Source organism: Equus caballus, chromosome 20, assembly GCF_041296265.1.
Source record: "Equus caballus isolate H_3958 breed thoroughbred chromosome 20, TB-T2T, whole genome shotgun sequence".
NCBI classification, from domain to species: domain Eukaryota; kingdom Metazoa; phylum Chordata; class Mammalia; order Perissodactyla; family Equidae; genus Equus; species Equus caballus.
Genome location: NC_091703.1, coordinates 33,062,637 through 33,077,100, shown reverse-complemented (window position 1 = coordinate 33,077,100; position 14,464 = coordinate 33,062,637). Strand labels below are relative to the sequence as shown.

At 50.2% G+C, this 14,464-nt stretch overlaps 1 protein-coding gene across 1 annotated transcript; it reads right to left on the bottom strand.

Moving 5' to 3' along the window:
• Positions 1 to 3,282: 3,282 nt before the first annotated feature.
• MUCL3 (mucin like 3) lies at positions 3,283 to 13,856 on the bottom strand. The gene is made up of 3 exons (XM_005604043.4): positions 13,754 to 13,856; positions 5,038 to 7,649; positions 3,283 to 4,520 (listed from the first exon to the last, which is right to left on the bottom strand). Exons 1-3 carry the CDS (start codon positions 13,833 to 13,835, stop codon positions 4,374 to 4,376), a joined length of 2,841 nt encoding a protein of 946 aa, XP_005604100.3. The 5' UTR covers positions 13,836 to 13,856; the 3' UTR covers positions 3,283 to 4,373.
• Between the last annotated feature and the right edge of the window lie 608 nt (positions 13,857 to 14,464).

Sequence of the window (14,464 nt, the reverse complement as noted above, 5' to 3'; positions counted from 1 at the left end):
GTATTGACTTTCACAGAAATGGGCAAAAAGAAGTTCACCATCTTTGCTTCCAGAGAAGGAATGAGAATATGCAAGCAGAATGCCTGGGGACCCTTGTCTCCTCCTGACTTTTTGTGGCCTCCAAGTCCTCTGTGATTGGTGGATAATTCACTTACCAGGCCCCGGGATTCCACAGAGAATCCTGAATGCAGGAGGCAGGAGATAATTTCCCTCTCCTCGTCTTGAAATGATCCACTTGGGAAGTTGTTATCTAGAGTGCCTGGGTTCTAGAGCAGAGATGGGCTGCAGAGGAGGACTTGATGCCTGGCGTCTCAATGGAACACGAAGTTTCAGGAAGAATTAAAAGTTTGCCAGGGCCAGGGTTCTGGGACGAGTAAGATCAGTTGGCGTAAGTTCCATGGTAGTAGGGAGCAAGGGACTGGGAGCGCTGGACTCCTGGGTTCCGAGAGCTGCTCCCACATTATGTCTTGCTCAATTTTTTTTTTTCACTTGGCCATAGCTGTGGCATTTAACTTCTGGGCCCTGCCTCTCCTGGGAGGGACATCCCCAGCAATTTATGGGGGGAGGAACAGGGAAGGGGAAAGAACAAGGGGATCAAACCTGTCAGGGGAGAGGAGACCCACCCTTGGGGACAGAGGTCAGCAAAAACCTGTTTTCTCCGGGGATGTCTCATTTCTGGGACAGAGGCCTTTGTAGGAGGCAGAGGGGAGAAAAATCAAGGTGACGGGCTCCCAAATCATTGGGTCTTCTCCTTCCTGTGTCGCACTCACGTCTAGGGGCGGCTGCAAGGGGGTCGGGGCAGTGAGAGGGGAGGATGGAGAACCTGTGACCATGAGGCCGGTTAATGAGTCTTGGAAGGCAACAGGCTGGCAGGAAAGACCCTGGCCCTGGGTGCTGACTCCAGAGAAGAAGAACAAGACTCTAGAGTCCAAGGCGCTGAACGGAGAGACCCGGCCTCTGGAAGAAGGAGCCGGTCACTCTTGCATCAACCTCATTTACACTCCCTTCCTTAGGTGGTCCCTATAGCATCCGACCCTTCCAGGCCATGCTGCTGCTGTTACCTGGAACCTGGCTCCGCGAAGGAACAAGGTGAAATTGAGATTTAGAGAAAATGAATAAACTCTGTTCCGTGGGACTGTGTGGATATGAACAAGGCACTTCTCTGACTTCGGTGTTCTCATGCGCAAAGCAAGTTTAATAAGAAAGAAGTCACAGGGTTATTGGAGGATGACAGGATGTGATGTACTGGAAAACAGCACAAACGTTCGTTACTGTTTCGTTATCGATGGTGTGCGGGGAGAAACGAAGCCCAGGCCTGGCAGTCTGGCGTTGACGGCAGGAAGCTGGGGACGAGCTCTGCCACCCAGGAGAGCGAGGCGGGAGGAGGGCATGCGCCCGAGACCCCTCCCCGGCAGGGGCTGTGGGGGCGGGAGGAGGGCGTTAGGCAGGATCCGCGAGCGCACTGGCTGGGCGGCGGCTCCTCCCCTCCCCGAGCCCGGTTCGAGCTGACGCCCCGGAGCCGGCGGCCGCGAGCCACTAATCCGCCCAGTTAGCGAGCGAGATCCGGGAGACGCGGCCCAGTGGAGCCTCGAGGGAAGGAGGGAGGGCGGCGGACTCCCCCCGCTGCTCCGATCACCTCTCCCTTAGGGACCGCAGCTGTCGGCGCCCCGACCCCAGATCCCGCCCGGCCTGCCCCGGGCTCGCCCCTCTGCCCTGGGGGGTCTTGGGCACTCGCTCCCCAGGATGTGATCTCTCCCGGGGGCCCGGGGCGATAAACGTGTGATGGCGACGCCTATTCCCTCCCTGGCCACTTGTTAAGTAATTTTCCCTAATGAGGGCGCAGCCCTGGAGCTTGTTAAAGGACTCCCTGCTAGATTGCAAAGTGATCACTATCAGGGGCGAGGGAGAGAAGGGGAGGGAGACAACCACCCGCTGAGCGTCGGAGCTGTAGTCCCCTTTTGCTTTTGCGAGATGAAGAACCGCCCCCCACCCCCTCCGCCGCCCCAAACACACACCCTTTGGCCCCAGTGCTTCATTTTGGTGCCTTCGCAGGGGAGGGGTAGGTCTGGTCGGACATTTGGCATTCTAGAGGCAGAGGCATTTTTGCCTTATTTGATTTTGGTCTTTTAATTAAGGTCTAGGCTGGGGAAATTCAATGGTTGGAGGCTGGGGTTAGGGGATATCTGCATTCCTCCCAGGGCAAGTGACTCTTCTGTCCTGGCAGCTGTCACAAGCTGAGTCACCATCTGCCCAGACAACTAAAAACCCAGCATCCTCCACCTTTTTTCTCAAGCACCCCAGCCCTCTTCCAGAACCCCAGTGTCCCTCTCTGGCTTAAGGCTCTCTCCAGGGACTTAAGTCTGGGGTCCCTCTGGCACCTGGCAGGCCTCCTTTCTGGCACCCAAGCTACAATCCTGCCCTTAGCAGAGTCGATTTCTGTTGGGAGATTCTCTGTGTTGGGTCAGAGAGACCCTCAAGCCTGAGGGCCCGCCAGCCCAGAGCTGGGCCCTGGCAGAGAATTCAGTGACATGAGTGTCCAGATTAGGCTTACTGTCTGTAACAGAACTTCCAGCTTCCCGCAAAGGGGGTTACCAAAAGCAGCAAATAGCGACTTGTGACCCTGCTATTTGATTCTGGATAGAGTTGAGGTTGGAAGACCTGAGGCAAACTAGGGTGCCTCTCTGGTCAGCAAAGATGCTGATGCCATCCTCCTCTGGTAAGAATGAGATCAGCCAAGGCCACGTGGAGGTGGGCAGTGGTTCTGCTGGCAAAGACATTCGGGCACGGAATGGTTTGGAAGCAGGGCTGGTGTCCTAACATAAGTATAAGACATGGTAGATGCCCGTAAATATTGGGTTTATTTCATTAGAGTCTTGATTTCTTCTGTGTAGTACTGCCTTGTGATAATTCTTATTGAATTATTTAATTTTAATTTTCCTTTATTTGTGTCTTCGGTGGGAACTATGTCTTATACTTCTTTATAATCCTCAACAGAATGTATAATAGGTGCTTACAAATACTTGCTTATTAATTAACAAAATTTCTCCTCATTTTGTCACCATGCAAATAAGTCCAGCATGAACTCAGGCCGGCTCTGATCTAAATCCAGTAATGAGGCACTTTAGGAGCAATAGACAATCAACCTCCACTTCCTCCACCCTCCAGGAAATTCCTGTCCTGCAGCCGCTCCTGCTCGAGACCATCTGTGAGGTCACAGCCAGAGCCAAGAACGTCAGTCAGGACTTTCTCCCAACTTATAATCCAATAATTATAATGTCCTTACTTTATAAATATTTTACATTTTATTATAATAAGAACAATAGAAAGAAGGAAGCTGACATCTGTCGACTCCCTTTCCCCTTCTGCACAACCAGGAATAAGGGGAAAAAGGCTTTAATAAGTTGGAGAGAAAATCTAGAAAACATACACAGATGAAATGCCTACATGGAGGAAAAGCAGAATCTGGGGGGAAGGTGTGAGGAAAGAGGATGAGGTAGTGGAGAAGATGGGTGACTCCTACAGGAAAGAGCCGGGACTGGCTTTTGGTGGAAGAGACGGGAAAATAAATACTGAGTGGAGAACACTATCACAGAAGCTCTGGGATGGGAATCAATGGATGAGACCAAACGAAAGTCCCTCCCAGCGTGCCCGCCCACAGCTCAGCAAGCCAAACCAACAGTGCCCTCTGTAGACATTTAGAAAAACGAAGGGATGCGAGAGGAAGAGGGAAGAACCATCTGGGTGAGAGATATTTATGAACTTTTCTGGAATTTTCCTTTCTCCTGGGAATGGAGAGGGTGAAGAAGGAAATAAATCCTCTTTTCTTCTCAGATCCTATTTTTTTCATTAAAAAAAAGGTAGGGGGCAAGCCCTGGGAACTCAAAGACAAGCCTGTTTACACACAAACTCTAAGTAATAGTAGATGAAAATAATATAGATTAGTCCTAAAACCCAGGCACCCTTTCCTGTCTCCGCCTTCCCATAATCCCAACTCACAGTCAGATCTGGAGTATAGCCTTCTAACCCTGAACTTCCCTCAGCTGTGCTGCGCCTCTCAGAAATCAGGGTCCTGATTGGTTCCCATTCGATATGTCCATGAAACACCTTTTCACTTTCAGACCATCATCTTCTACAGAGAACACTTGCTTGTATTATTCATTCTTTCTTTTCTATCCCCCAAACTCACATCCTTCTTGCTTATCACCTCATCCCTTGACCACTTTCATTAAGAACACAGCAGATGAAGGGTCAATGCAGTTAACTGTCAGTACTTTGCCCTTCCTGGAGTTCAGGAAATAGGAATTGTGAGTCTATTTCCTTATCCAGGAGAGGGGTAAGGCATGGAAGAGCTGGGGTGGGCGCTGTCTGAAAGATCATCGTGGGGAAGGGATCTGGCTCATGCCAAGAGTCTGCTGCTCCATCAGGTAGACTGGATAGGAATTGGGGCCCACATCATTCTCTGGGTCATTGTCCTCAGTGTTCCGGATCAGTGCACGGCGTCTTCGCATCATGTAGGAGACCTGTGATTGGGAGGAGAAAGGAGGAATGAGTACCATCTGCCATGCCCTTTGCTTTCCTCAACACCTCTATTTCAGGCCCTTTGATTCTATTCTCCCTCTTCCTGGACCTTTGGTATGCTCCTTTCCCAAGATTCCATCCAACCTTGATCCTTATTCCAGCCCCAGATCCAACACATTGAGTCCCAGACTTCATCTCTAATTCCCTCCTCTGTCCTATTTTCCTTATCTTCATATCCTCATATCCCTCATATTCTCACATGCCAGACTCCACACCAACACCCAAATTTCCCCTACTTGACATCCTTTTTTCTCAGTCACAGCTTCCTCTCCAGTTCTACTTTTCATGTCCCATAAATCTATTGTCTTTCCCCATCTTTCACCACCACTACCCCTCTATTACCATCCCTCCCACCATGCCTCTTTTCCTAGACTCATTATTGCCTCTAGTTCCGATCTGTAACCTCTCCCCAACTCCCTATCCCATAGGTTCATCTTATGGGGCATCCCTGTCCCTTACCAAGAAGATCAGGCCAAAGAACACCAGGAGGAGAATCACAGCCAATAGGATCACAATAACTATGGCCCATGAAGGGAATGAATCCTTCTCCTCGCTCTCTGCAGTCTGGAGACCTCCCTCTGAGCCATCTTTGTTCTGATTTGGTTGGCTCTTATTGGCTGGGGCTTCCGACGTGATGGAACCCAGCTCCAGGCTGGATGTTGTAGCTGCAAAAGAACCAGTGGGCACCTGATGGGTAACCTCAGGTTTTTTTGGATGAGGAGAGGTATTAGTGATAGATTTGTCTCCTGTGACCTCGACTGGAGGTCTTGTAGTCTCTGTGGCTGCTGGGTTTTCTGTAGGCTTTACTGGGGCTTTTATGGTCTCAGTGGCCGATGTGGTCTTTTCTACATGTTTTGTAGGCTTTGCTGGGGCTCCTGTGGTCTTTCTGTGGGCTGCTGTGGTCTCTTGTCTCTGTTCTGTGGGCTTTACTGGGGCACATGTGGTCTTCTTGTGGGCAGCTCTGGTCTCTTGTTGCTGTTCTGTGGGCTTTTCTGAGACTGTTGTGACCTCACTGGCTGCTGTGGTCTCTTGTTGCTGTTCTGTGGGCTTTGCTGGGGCTCTCGTGGTCTTCTCACGGGCTGCTGTGGTCTCTTGTCCATGTTCTGTGGGCTGTGCTGGGGCTCTCGTGGTCCTCTCATGGGCCGCTGTGATCTCTTGTCCCTGTTCCGTGGTCTTTGCTGGGGCTCTCGTGGTCTTCTTGTGAACCTCTGTGGTCTCTTGTTGCTGTTCTGTGGGCTTTGCTGGGGCTCTCGTGCTCTTCTCGTGAAACTCTGTGGTTTCTTGTCCCTGTTCTGTGGGCTTTGCTGGGGCTCTCGTGGTCCTCTCGTGGGCTAGTGTGGTCTCTTGTCTCTGTTCCGTGGGCTTTGCTGGGACTCTCGTGGTCTTCTCGTGGACCTCTGTGGTCTCTTGTCTCTTTTCTGTGGGCTTTGCTGGGGCTCTCGTGGTCTTCTCGTGGACCTCTGTGGTCTCTTGTCTCTGTCCTGTGGGCTTTGCTGGGGCTCTCGTGCTCTTCTCATGGGCTGCTGTGGTCTCTTGTCTCTGTTCTGTGGACTTTCCTGGGGATCTCGTGGTCCTCTCATGGGCCGCTGTGGTCTCTTGTCCCTGTTCTGTGGGCTTTTCTGGGACTCTCGTGGTCTTCCCGTGGATCTCTGTGGTCTCTTGTCTCTTTTCCGTGGGCTTTTCTGGGGCTCTCATGGTCTCCTTATGGACCTCTGTGGTCTCTTGTCTCTGTTCCGTGGGCTTTGCTGGGGTTCTCGCGGTCTTCTCGTGGGCCTCTGTGGTTTCTTGTCCCTGTTCTGTGGGCTTTGCTGGGGCTCTTGTGGTCTTCTCATGGGCTGCTGTGGTCTCTTGTCTCTGTTCTGTGGGCTTTGCTGGGGCTCTCGTGGTCTTCTCGTGAAACTCTGTGGTCTCTTGTCTCTGTTCTGTGGGCTTTGCTGGGGCTCCCGTGGTCTTCTCGTGGGCCTCTGTGGTTTCTTGTCCCTGTTCTGTGGGCTTTGCTGGGGCTCTCGTGGTCCTCTCGTGGGCCAGTGTGGTCTCTTGTCTCTGTTCCGTGGGCTTTGCTGGGGTTCTCGCGGTCTTCTCGTGGGCCTCTGTGGTTTCTTGTCCCTGTTCTGTGGGCTTTGCTGGGGCTCTCGTGATCTTCTCGTGGGCCAGTGTGGTCTCTTGTCTCTGTTCCGTGGGCTTTACTGGGGCTCTCGTGGTCTTCTCATGGACCTCTGTGGTCTCTTGTCGCTGTTCTGTGGGCTTTGCTGAGGCTCTTGTGGTCTTCCTGTGAGCCGCCATGGTCTCTTGTCCCTGTTCTGTAGGCTTTTCTGGAGTTTGTGTGGTCTTCTCAGTCGCTGATGTGTCTTTTATGTTTTCTGTAGTCCTTATCAGTTTCTTATCTGAGTCAACTGTAGGTCTGTAATTAGCAGTTGTTGTGTGATCATCAGCTCTTTCTGACCTCCCTGAGATTCGTGTACCCTGGTATGGTGTGCTTGTGGCAGTTGTGGTTTTTTCTGAGGTAGATGTGGGTGTTTTATTCGTCTCTGAATTGAACGAGTTGTGGGAAGGATTTGTGGTCTTGTGTGAGGATGTGCTTTTACTGACTAAAGTAATGATAGTCTTTTCCAAAGTTGTTATGGTTTCAGCTGAGTTTCTTGTTACAATTTGTTTGGTTGTTTTGGACTTACGACAAGTCGTTTTGCTCTTGGGTGCTGGGGTTGGATATTTTGACGATCCTTTATCTGTTTGAGTGGAGTTAAAATCTGCAGAGCGTTTGTTCCGGATAACTGTGTCTTTTCCTTGATTGCTGGGGTTTTGTTCAGAAGTGGGAGGAGCTTCATGATGAGTTGTAGAGCTCCCAGAGTTATCTATAGATTTGTGAATCAGCTTGGAACTGTGTGTGGTATTGCAACAGCGTTTTGGTTGATGGGTTTCTGTAGATTTGGGGAGGTCTGCAGGGCTGTGTCCTGAATGAAGAGCAGTGTGGTCAGAGAGAGTAGTATAAACAGGGCTTGGAGTGGGAGGGAGAATATGATCAGATGTTGGGGATTCACCAGTCTTCTGAAGTTCTTGAACTGTGGTAGCACCTGTGAAGGGAGAGAGGCAAATAAGAATCTTCCTCCATGTTCTCTGCCCACCTCCATCTCTAGGGATACCTTATTACCCCAGATACATCTCCCCAGCCAGTCTCCTCAGAATACTAACGTATCCAAGCCCATTCTCACCTCCCATCTCTGGATCTTTGTTCAGGCTGTGCCTTCAGTCAGAATGCCACCTCACCCCTTCTCCATCTTTACTCTTCAGTTCTCAATTTCAGATCTTTCTAGCTTTATGGCATCTTTCCTGATCCTTCTAAGCAGATAAGCTCTAGCTTCATCTCAGTGCTCAAAACATTCTTTGTTAAGTACTCCATCCTGCTACTTTCAACTTGACATTACAGTTGTTGAGTGCCTGTCAACCTTTACCCCCTGCCTTGCCTATCAAGTCATAAGATTTCAAGAGCAAGTATTGACTGGCGTTTTGCTCCACAAGTGCTCCTCTAGGGTTATATACTTATGGAATGGAGTTTTCTTTCTGTGGCAGAGCTGAAAGGAACAGGAATAAATATCAGAATCTCCATCTTTCCATAATATTCCAGTTCCATCCCAAATGTAACTTTCTGAGAGACTGAGGTAAGACTTCTGGCAGAACTTCCCATAGGGCTTAGTAAGTAGACACAGGTGATGAGTGATAGAAGGGTAAGAAAAGAAATAGAGGATGAGTAGAGGAGGGAGATGGAAAATATTCATTTTGGTGATGAAGTTTGGTCTGGAAGCAGGGAAGTCAATGAGATGACTCAACTCTTATGACCTCACTGGATACCCCTCTTCACCCACCTAAAGCCATCTGGAATAGATGAAGGTGGCCCTCTTGAAAGAAAAAGATATTTCCTCGGAGGTCCCGAGGGGAGGTAATGAGACAGCTAGATTCTGAGAGGGACTGACTATGTTTAAGGATGTGAGGGAAAACACCCTTATCAATGAACATATATGGGCCTTAATTCCTGAAAAAACACGCACTGTGGACAAAGGAGCTGTCACTGACATCCAGCCAGGAGGGTGAGAGATGGGAGAGCAGCAAACAGTGAGAGAGAGTGCGTTGTTACATAACTGAGATTTCCAGCTTCTGTTAGCTCAAGGTGGCAACCAGAACCTGGACTGGTTCCCAATCACGGGAAACCAGAGTCCACCCAACTCCCTGTTGACAAGGAGAGTTGGGGGCTGGGGAGCTCAGCCCTTGAAAGAAACATGGGTGGGACGAGAAGAGGGTGAGGGTAGCAGAGAAGTCCAAGACCCTGAAGGGATTTGAGCCTGGGGAGAGAGAGGAGGGCTGAACTGTGAGGCCCTCACTTCGCTATGCCAGTTCCCTTCTCTGATTCCCTCGGCAGCAATGCCAATAATAGTGTCATTCATTGGGCACCTTCTTTGGGCCAGGCACTCAGCTGATGGCCTCACATATTCTCTTTCTGGATTCTCTTCTAGGATGATTGATCTCACAGCTCCCAACAAGGTGCCTGAGAAGCTGTCAACCTCTGTTTTATAGCTGAGTAACTTGAGTTGTCATGGAGGAATGGTGACTTGCACAGAATTGCACAGCAATGACAAGAGCCAACAATTCTTGAGCATTTACTATGAGACAGGCAGGTCCTACAAATGAGGACTTGTGTTAACTCATTTACTTTTTACAACAATTCTTTGAAGTTGAGAACTATTTGTCATTCTCCCTTTTTTATAGATGAGGAAACAAGGTTCAGAGAGGTTAAGAATCTCCCCAAGGACACCTAGCAAATAAGAGGTTGAGCCAGAATTTGAAAACACATTCTGGGCTCTGGGGTCCAGGCTCTCACTAGTCAAGACCACACTATACAGCCTATAGGTCAGCCCAGTCTCTTGGGGAAGGAAGAACACCGACATTTGTGGAACCCCCGATGGAGGCTGTTCATGTATTTGTTCATTTCATCTTCCCCGTGAACCTGTGAGGCTAGTGTATGGTCTTTGCTATTTTATAGGCAAGGAAAGGAAGTTCAAAGAGATTAAGTAATTGGCAGAGTCAGCCTTCTCACTACACCCCAGATGCTTTTCAACGTGATAAGGGATGAATAAATATCCACAGAGTGACTAAATGAGCAGGCAGCAGCACAGAGTGGCAAAGTCTACTGGCCTGAAAGAATCAGAGGACAGGATTAGATTCCAGGCTCTGTCCCTCACCACCTTTGCATCCTTTCTCAGGTCACTTAAATGCTCTGAGGCCCCATGCCCTCAAATGTAAAGAACAATGACGTCAACTGCACCAGCTTAGTGTGAAGGTCAAAGGACGTATGGAGCATAGAAGACTCTTTAAATTGTTGAGTCCGAATTGTAGTCTTTGAAACAATCTCATACTTTGCCCCGTTCTTCTGCTGGTAGTAAGGGGAGCCTGAGCCCACGGCCCTGCCCTCCTGCCATCTGCAGGCCCAGGTGTTTCTCCTGACCCACCTGTTCGATATGCCTTTGAGGCCTACCTTGACCACCTCTTCAAAATAGCAGCCCCTCTGCATTCCTGGGCTGCTTCCCCTGCTGTGTTTTATCGACCAAGCATGCTTCACTTTCTAAGATACACTTTCTAATATCAATACAGTTTAATTTCCCATGGCAGGGATTTTTCTTGTTTTACTCATCGCTATGTCTCCAGTCTACCCCAATGTCTGGCCCATAGGAGGTACTTCATAGATATTCATGGAATGACAGCACAAGAGGATATTTTAAGACTGATGAAAACTCTCCAGAAGCCATGCCAACAACCTTTTGTTATGCACATTAAGTAAAAACAAACATATTGTGACCTCCAGTGGTAGAAAGACCAAGGGGTAACTTCTGTTGTTAAGTAAGTGAGCCCCTGAGACGAAAAGATGTTGAAAGAAGGGCTCCAGCCCACCAGGTCTGGGATACCCGTTGTCGTTGAACCACAGGAGCCACACAGTCAGTAGCTAGACTCACAGATAACTAGATCTTAGAATTCCAGATCTACGTCACACCACTGTGGAACCATCAATTGTAAAATCTGGAGTTGAGGGCCAGCCCGGTGGCGCAGCGGTTAAGTGCGCGTGTTCTGCTTCTCGGTGGCCTGCGGTTCGCCAGTTCGGATCCCAGGTGTGGACATGGCACTGCTTGGCAAAAGCCATGCTGTGGTAGGCATCCCACATATAAAGTGGAGGAAGATGGGCATGGAGGTTAGCTCAGGGCCAGTCTTCATCAGCAAAAAGAGGAGGATTGGCAGTAGTTAGCTCAGGGCTACTCTTCCTCAAAAAAAAAAAAAAAAAAATCTGGAGTGGAAGCTCAAGGGATGCCTTGGTCCTGAGCGCAGCCGTGAGGCAAATCAGTGACTAAACCCCATGATGAGAAGATCATCTCTTCTCCCCAGTAGGTCTAACATTAGTAGCAACTTTATTTCTCTAGGAAGTTTTCACCGTGAGACACTTATTTCACTGACTACAACAATGGCCTGAAAAGAACTTTTTTGGTCACCTAGGTAGAGGCAGAGAGGAAAATCCGGCTTTAGCACCAGACACTGGAGGTGGATGCTCAGCCTGGATAAAAGAATGAAAATAAATCCCACAACATCAAAACTATGTACAATTCCAAAATTCTGTTCAATCTGCTTCATTCACTTGTTGGCAAAGAAGGTAAATCTCCTGCTAAGTGACTTGTGCCCTGGGGTCTCTGTCAGAGCAGCCTCCCCTAAAAGAGCATTTCTGGTGTTTCCTGCTGCCCTGCCCCTCGAAAATGGCTTATTCCATTTACAATAACATGGATAAACGCTTCTTAACATGTCTATACATTATAAGCTCCAGATGTGACCTAAAACACAGACACAGTAAAAAGACTAAAAAGAAATACACTCAAATGGTTGCCTTGGTGACTAGGGAGTATTAGGAGAGACTTTCTTTCTAATATGCTCTATTTTCCAGTTTCTAGAATGAACATACATTATTTTTGTCGTAGAAATTAAATCAAATAAAATTTATCGTAGGAAATGGCCCTTTTAGATTCTCCGCAGGACCCCAGTTCCACCTGTGCTTCCCTCAGAGAAGGTTTAATCGACATTCTGCACCTATGGTTCTATGGCTGCGTGATGCAGACTCTGGGGTTCCAACATCTAGTTATCTGATTTGGGTATTGACTGGTCCTGTAGACAAGTGACAGGAGGTGCCCCAGAACTGTGGGCTAAAGGTCTTCATCCACCGGAGTCGTCACTCCTCCTTCCCTACCCTGGTCTCACTCTCTGCTGGACACACTCATGTGCCCAACCCTGACCCACAGCCTGGTTCCACCCTGACCCCATCCCAACCCCACCCCAGCCTCAAGCCCTCCCCACCTAGCACCCATTTGTCTTCTCTGCAGGGCCTGAGCATCCAGTTGCTCTTGCCCTGCAGCCCCCCACTTCCATCGTGCCCAGTCAGGCTCTAGCACGGCCATCTCCCAGACCACACCCACAGAGCCCAGAGTGTCCTGTTCCAGAATTCTGCTTTCAAGTCTGCCCTGCTCCTGTCCTGTGCCCTAGAGCAAATCTCCTTCAAAAGTGAATGTGTGAAAAAAAATTAAAAAGTCAATGTATTGTGGAGTTGCTTCATGACTCATTCTCTTCTGCCCCCTACATATGCCTCTTCCTGGGCAGCAGCACAGACAGAAGGTGGTGGAGAGCAGCAGGTGGGAGAATCAGCCTGACAGGAAGGGCAAGAGAAGGTGGATGAGACTGGAGACTGGGCGACTGAGGGTGGCTCCGGTGTCTCTGTCCCCAGACCCTCAAGGTGGGGGAAGGGCATCAAGTCAGGGCTCAGACAGAAGGCACTGCTGAGACGTAGAGGAGACAACTGGAAGATTCCTCACACCCTGCCTCTGTGGTCCACCATCTGCCAGGTCCCCACCCCGTCCCCTCTGGCCCCAACATGACCCTCAGCTCAGGGAAGGAGGGACTTCCTCTAATATCACCCTCAGTCAAACACCACTGGAAGGAGAAGCTGCTGGCTGCCCTGCCCCAAATACTGCCTGGAGCATCCAGGCTCACGACTTTCCGGCCCTGGTTTGGGATCATCAACGCCATTACCATGGATGACCCTATCCAGTATATAGAGTCTCTCTGAATCCATTTTTGCGTGTCTACTTTGTGAAGACCCTCCTCCCAATGGCCCAGGCCCCCTCCAAACTGCCCCTGTGTGTGGCATCTCTGCTCCCTGGGTCCAATCACAGAACTGTTTCTTAACGAACTAATCCAGCAATTTCACTTTATCTCGTAGGGTCTGTTTAGCTCATCAAACTTTTCCATATTCTTCTCACCGAAGCCCTTGGATGTTTCCCAACTGTAGAATGGGGACAAAACTGCCCACATCATATCGAGCTGCACCAAGGAGTAAATAAGTAAACGTGGACGAAGTGTCTAGAACAATGTCCTGCTCACAGTAAAAGCTCAGTAGGCATCAGCTCCCGGTATTGTCCAGGCAGCATCCTTCCCATTCGACAGATCTGTGGGAGTCTAGACTAATTAAAGGGTCAGAGTCAAGACTGGAGCCCAGACAGGAGCCCGGGGCAGCACAGGATGAGTTCTTGCCAGAGAAAGGCATCTAGTGCCGCCTGAAGGCAGCAGGCGCTGTAGGGTGTCGGGATCCTTGCTTGCCTCCATGACTTCAGGCAAGCCCTTTGCCTCTCTGAGCCTCACTCTCTTCATTATAAAATGAGTTATTATTGACCACCTCAGGGGATGTGAGGGGATGAAATGAGAGGAAGCCCCTCAGCACCTGTGAGTCCCTTGCAGGTGCTCAGGGAATGTCAGGTCCCCACCGCTGGCCCCCCCCCAGGACCTCCAGCCCCTACTGTATCTTTATGCAACCTAGAAGAAGCCCCAGTCTGGCTGGGAGAAGCCTGGGGAGCCATGTCTTGAGGAGCAGAGCATAGGCTAGATTTCATCCCCTACATGCCCCTTAGCCAGCAAACTTGAGCAGTGAACACCACAGACAATTGTATGGAGCAGCCCCGTACCCACTCCCCTTCCCATTGCAGTCTTCTGCTGTTCATTTCTATGATTGGTCATTCAACCCTATAAATTCTAAGAAACAACTCCTTTCTGTCTTCTATCCCCCTGTGTAATGGTGGCCCTTTCACCTCCAAGGGCATCTTACCTGCCTCCCAAGAAGCTAGAAGGAAGAGGAGGCAACACTGGAGGCCAAAGGTAGAGCGGATGCATTGGGCCGGCTGGGCCATGTCGGAGCTGGGCTGCTGCTTGGGGCTGTGTGGGCTGGGGTCCCCTCACCTTATATAGGACTAGGTTTGACGTCATGGGGGCTGGGGCCCCTCAGGACTAAACCTTAAGCAAATGGAGCCGCCCTACCCCACTGGAGTGGCCTGATAACAGGAGACCGCAGCTGGTGCGTCATGGAGCCAGGTAGGGTGCCGGCAGAAGGGGTGGGATCTGGGATGGGGCCGACTCCCGAACCAGCTCCCGCAGAGGGAGAGGGAACCCAGAGAGGGCGGCCTTCAGGGCTCCTGGGAGGTGGGGAGCAACAGCCAGGTTCTAGAAGACCTGATTTCTGGCAGGACAAGGAGTCGGGGTGACTGGAGGTCAGAGCTCTGGGAGGAGATTCAAATTCTGGTTCTTCTCCAGCGTCAAGTTTGCCCTCTGGCCTCTCTCACGTCAGCCCAGCTCTCCACACCCCTTACTCACACATGGTCACTCTTTTTGCCCTGGGTGGAGCTGTCCATGAGTATCAGGTGAAAGAGCAAAGAGAGGGGAAAGACCTCACATGGCCCGCTGCTGTGGACAGGTGCTTCCGGACGCCCAGGGATGATACAAGATGTGGACACAGTGGGGGGAGTGACAGACACAAGGCAGA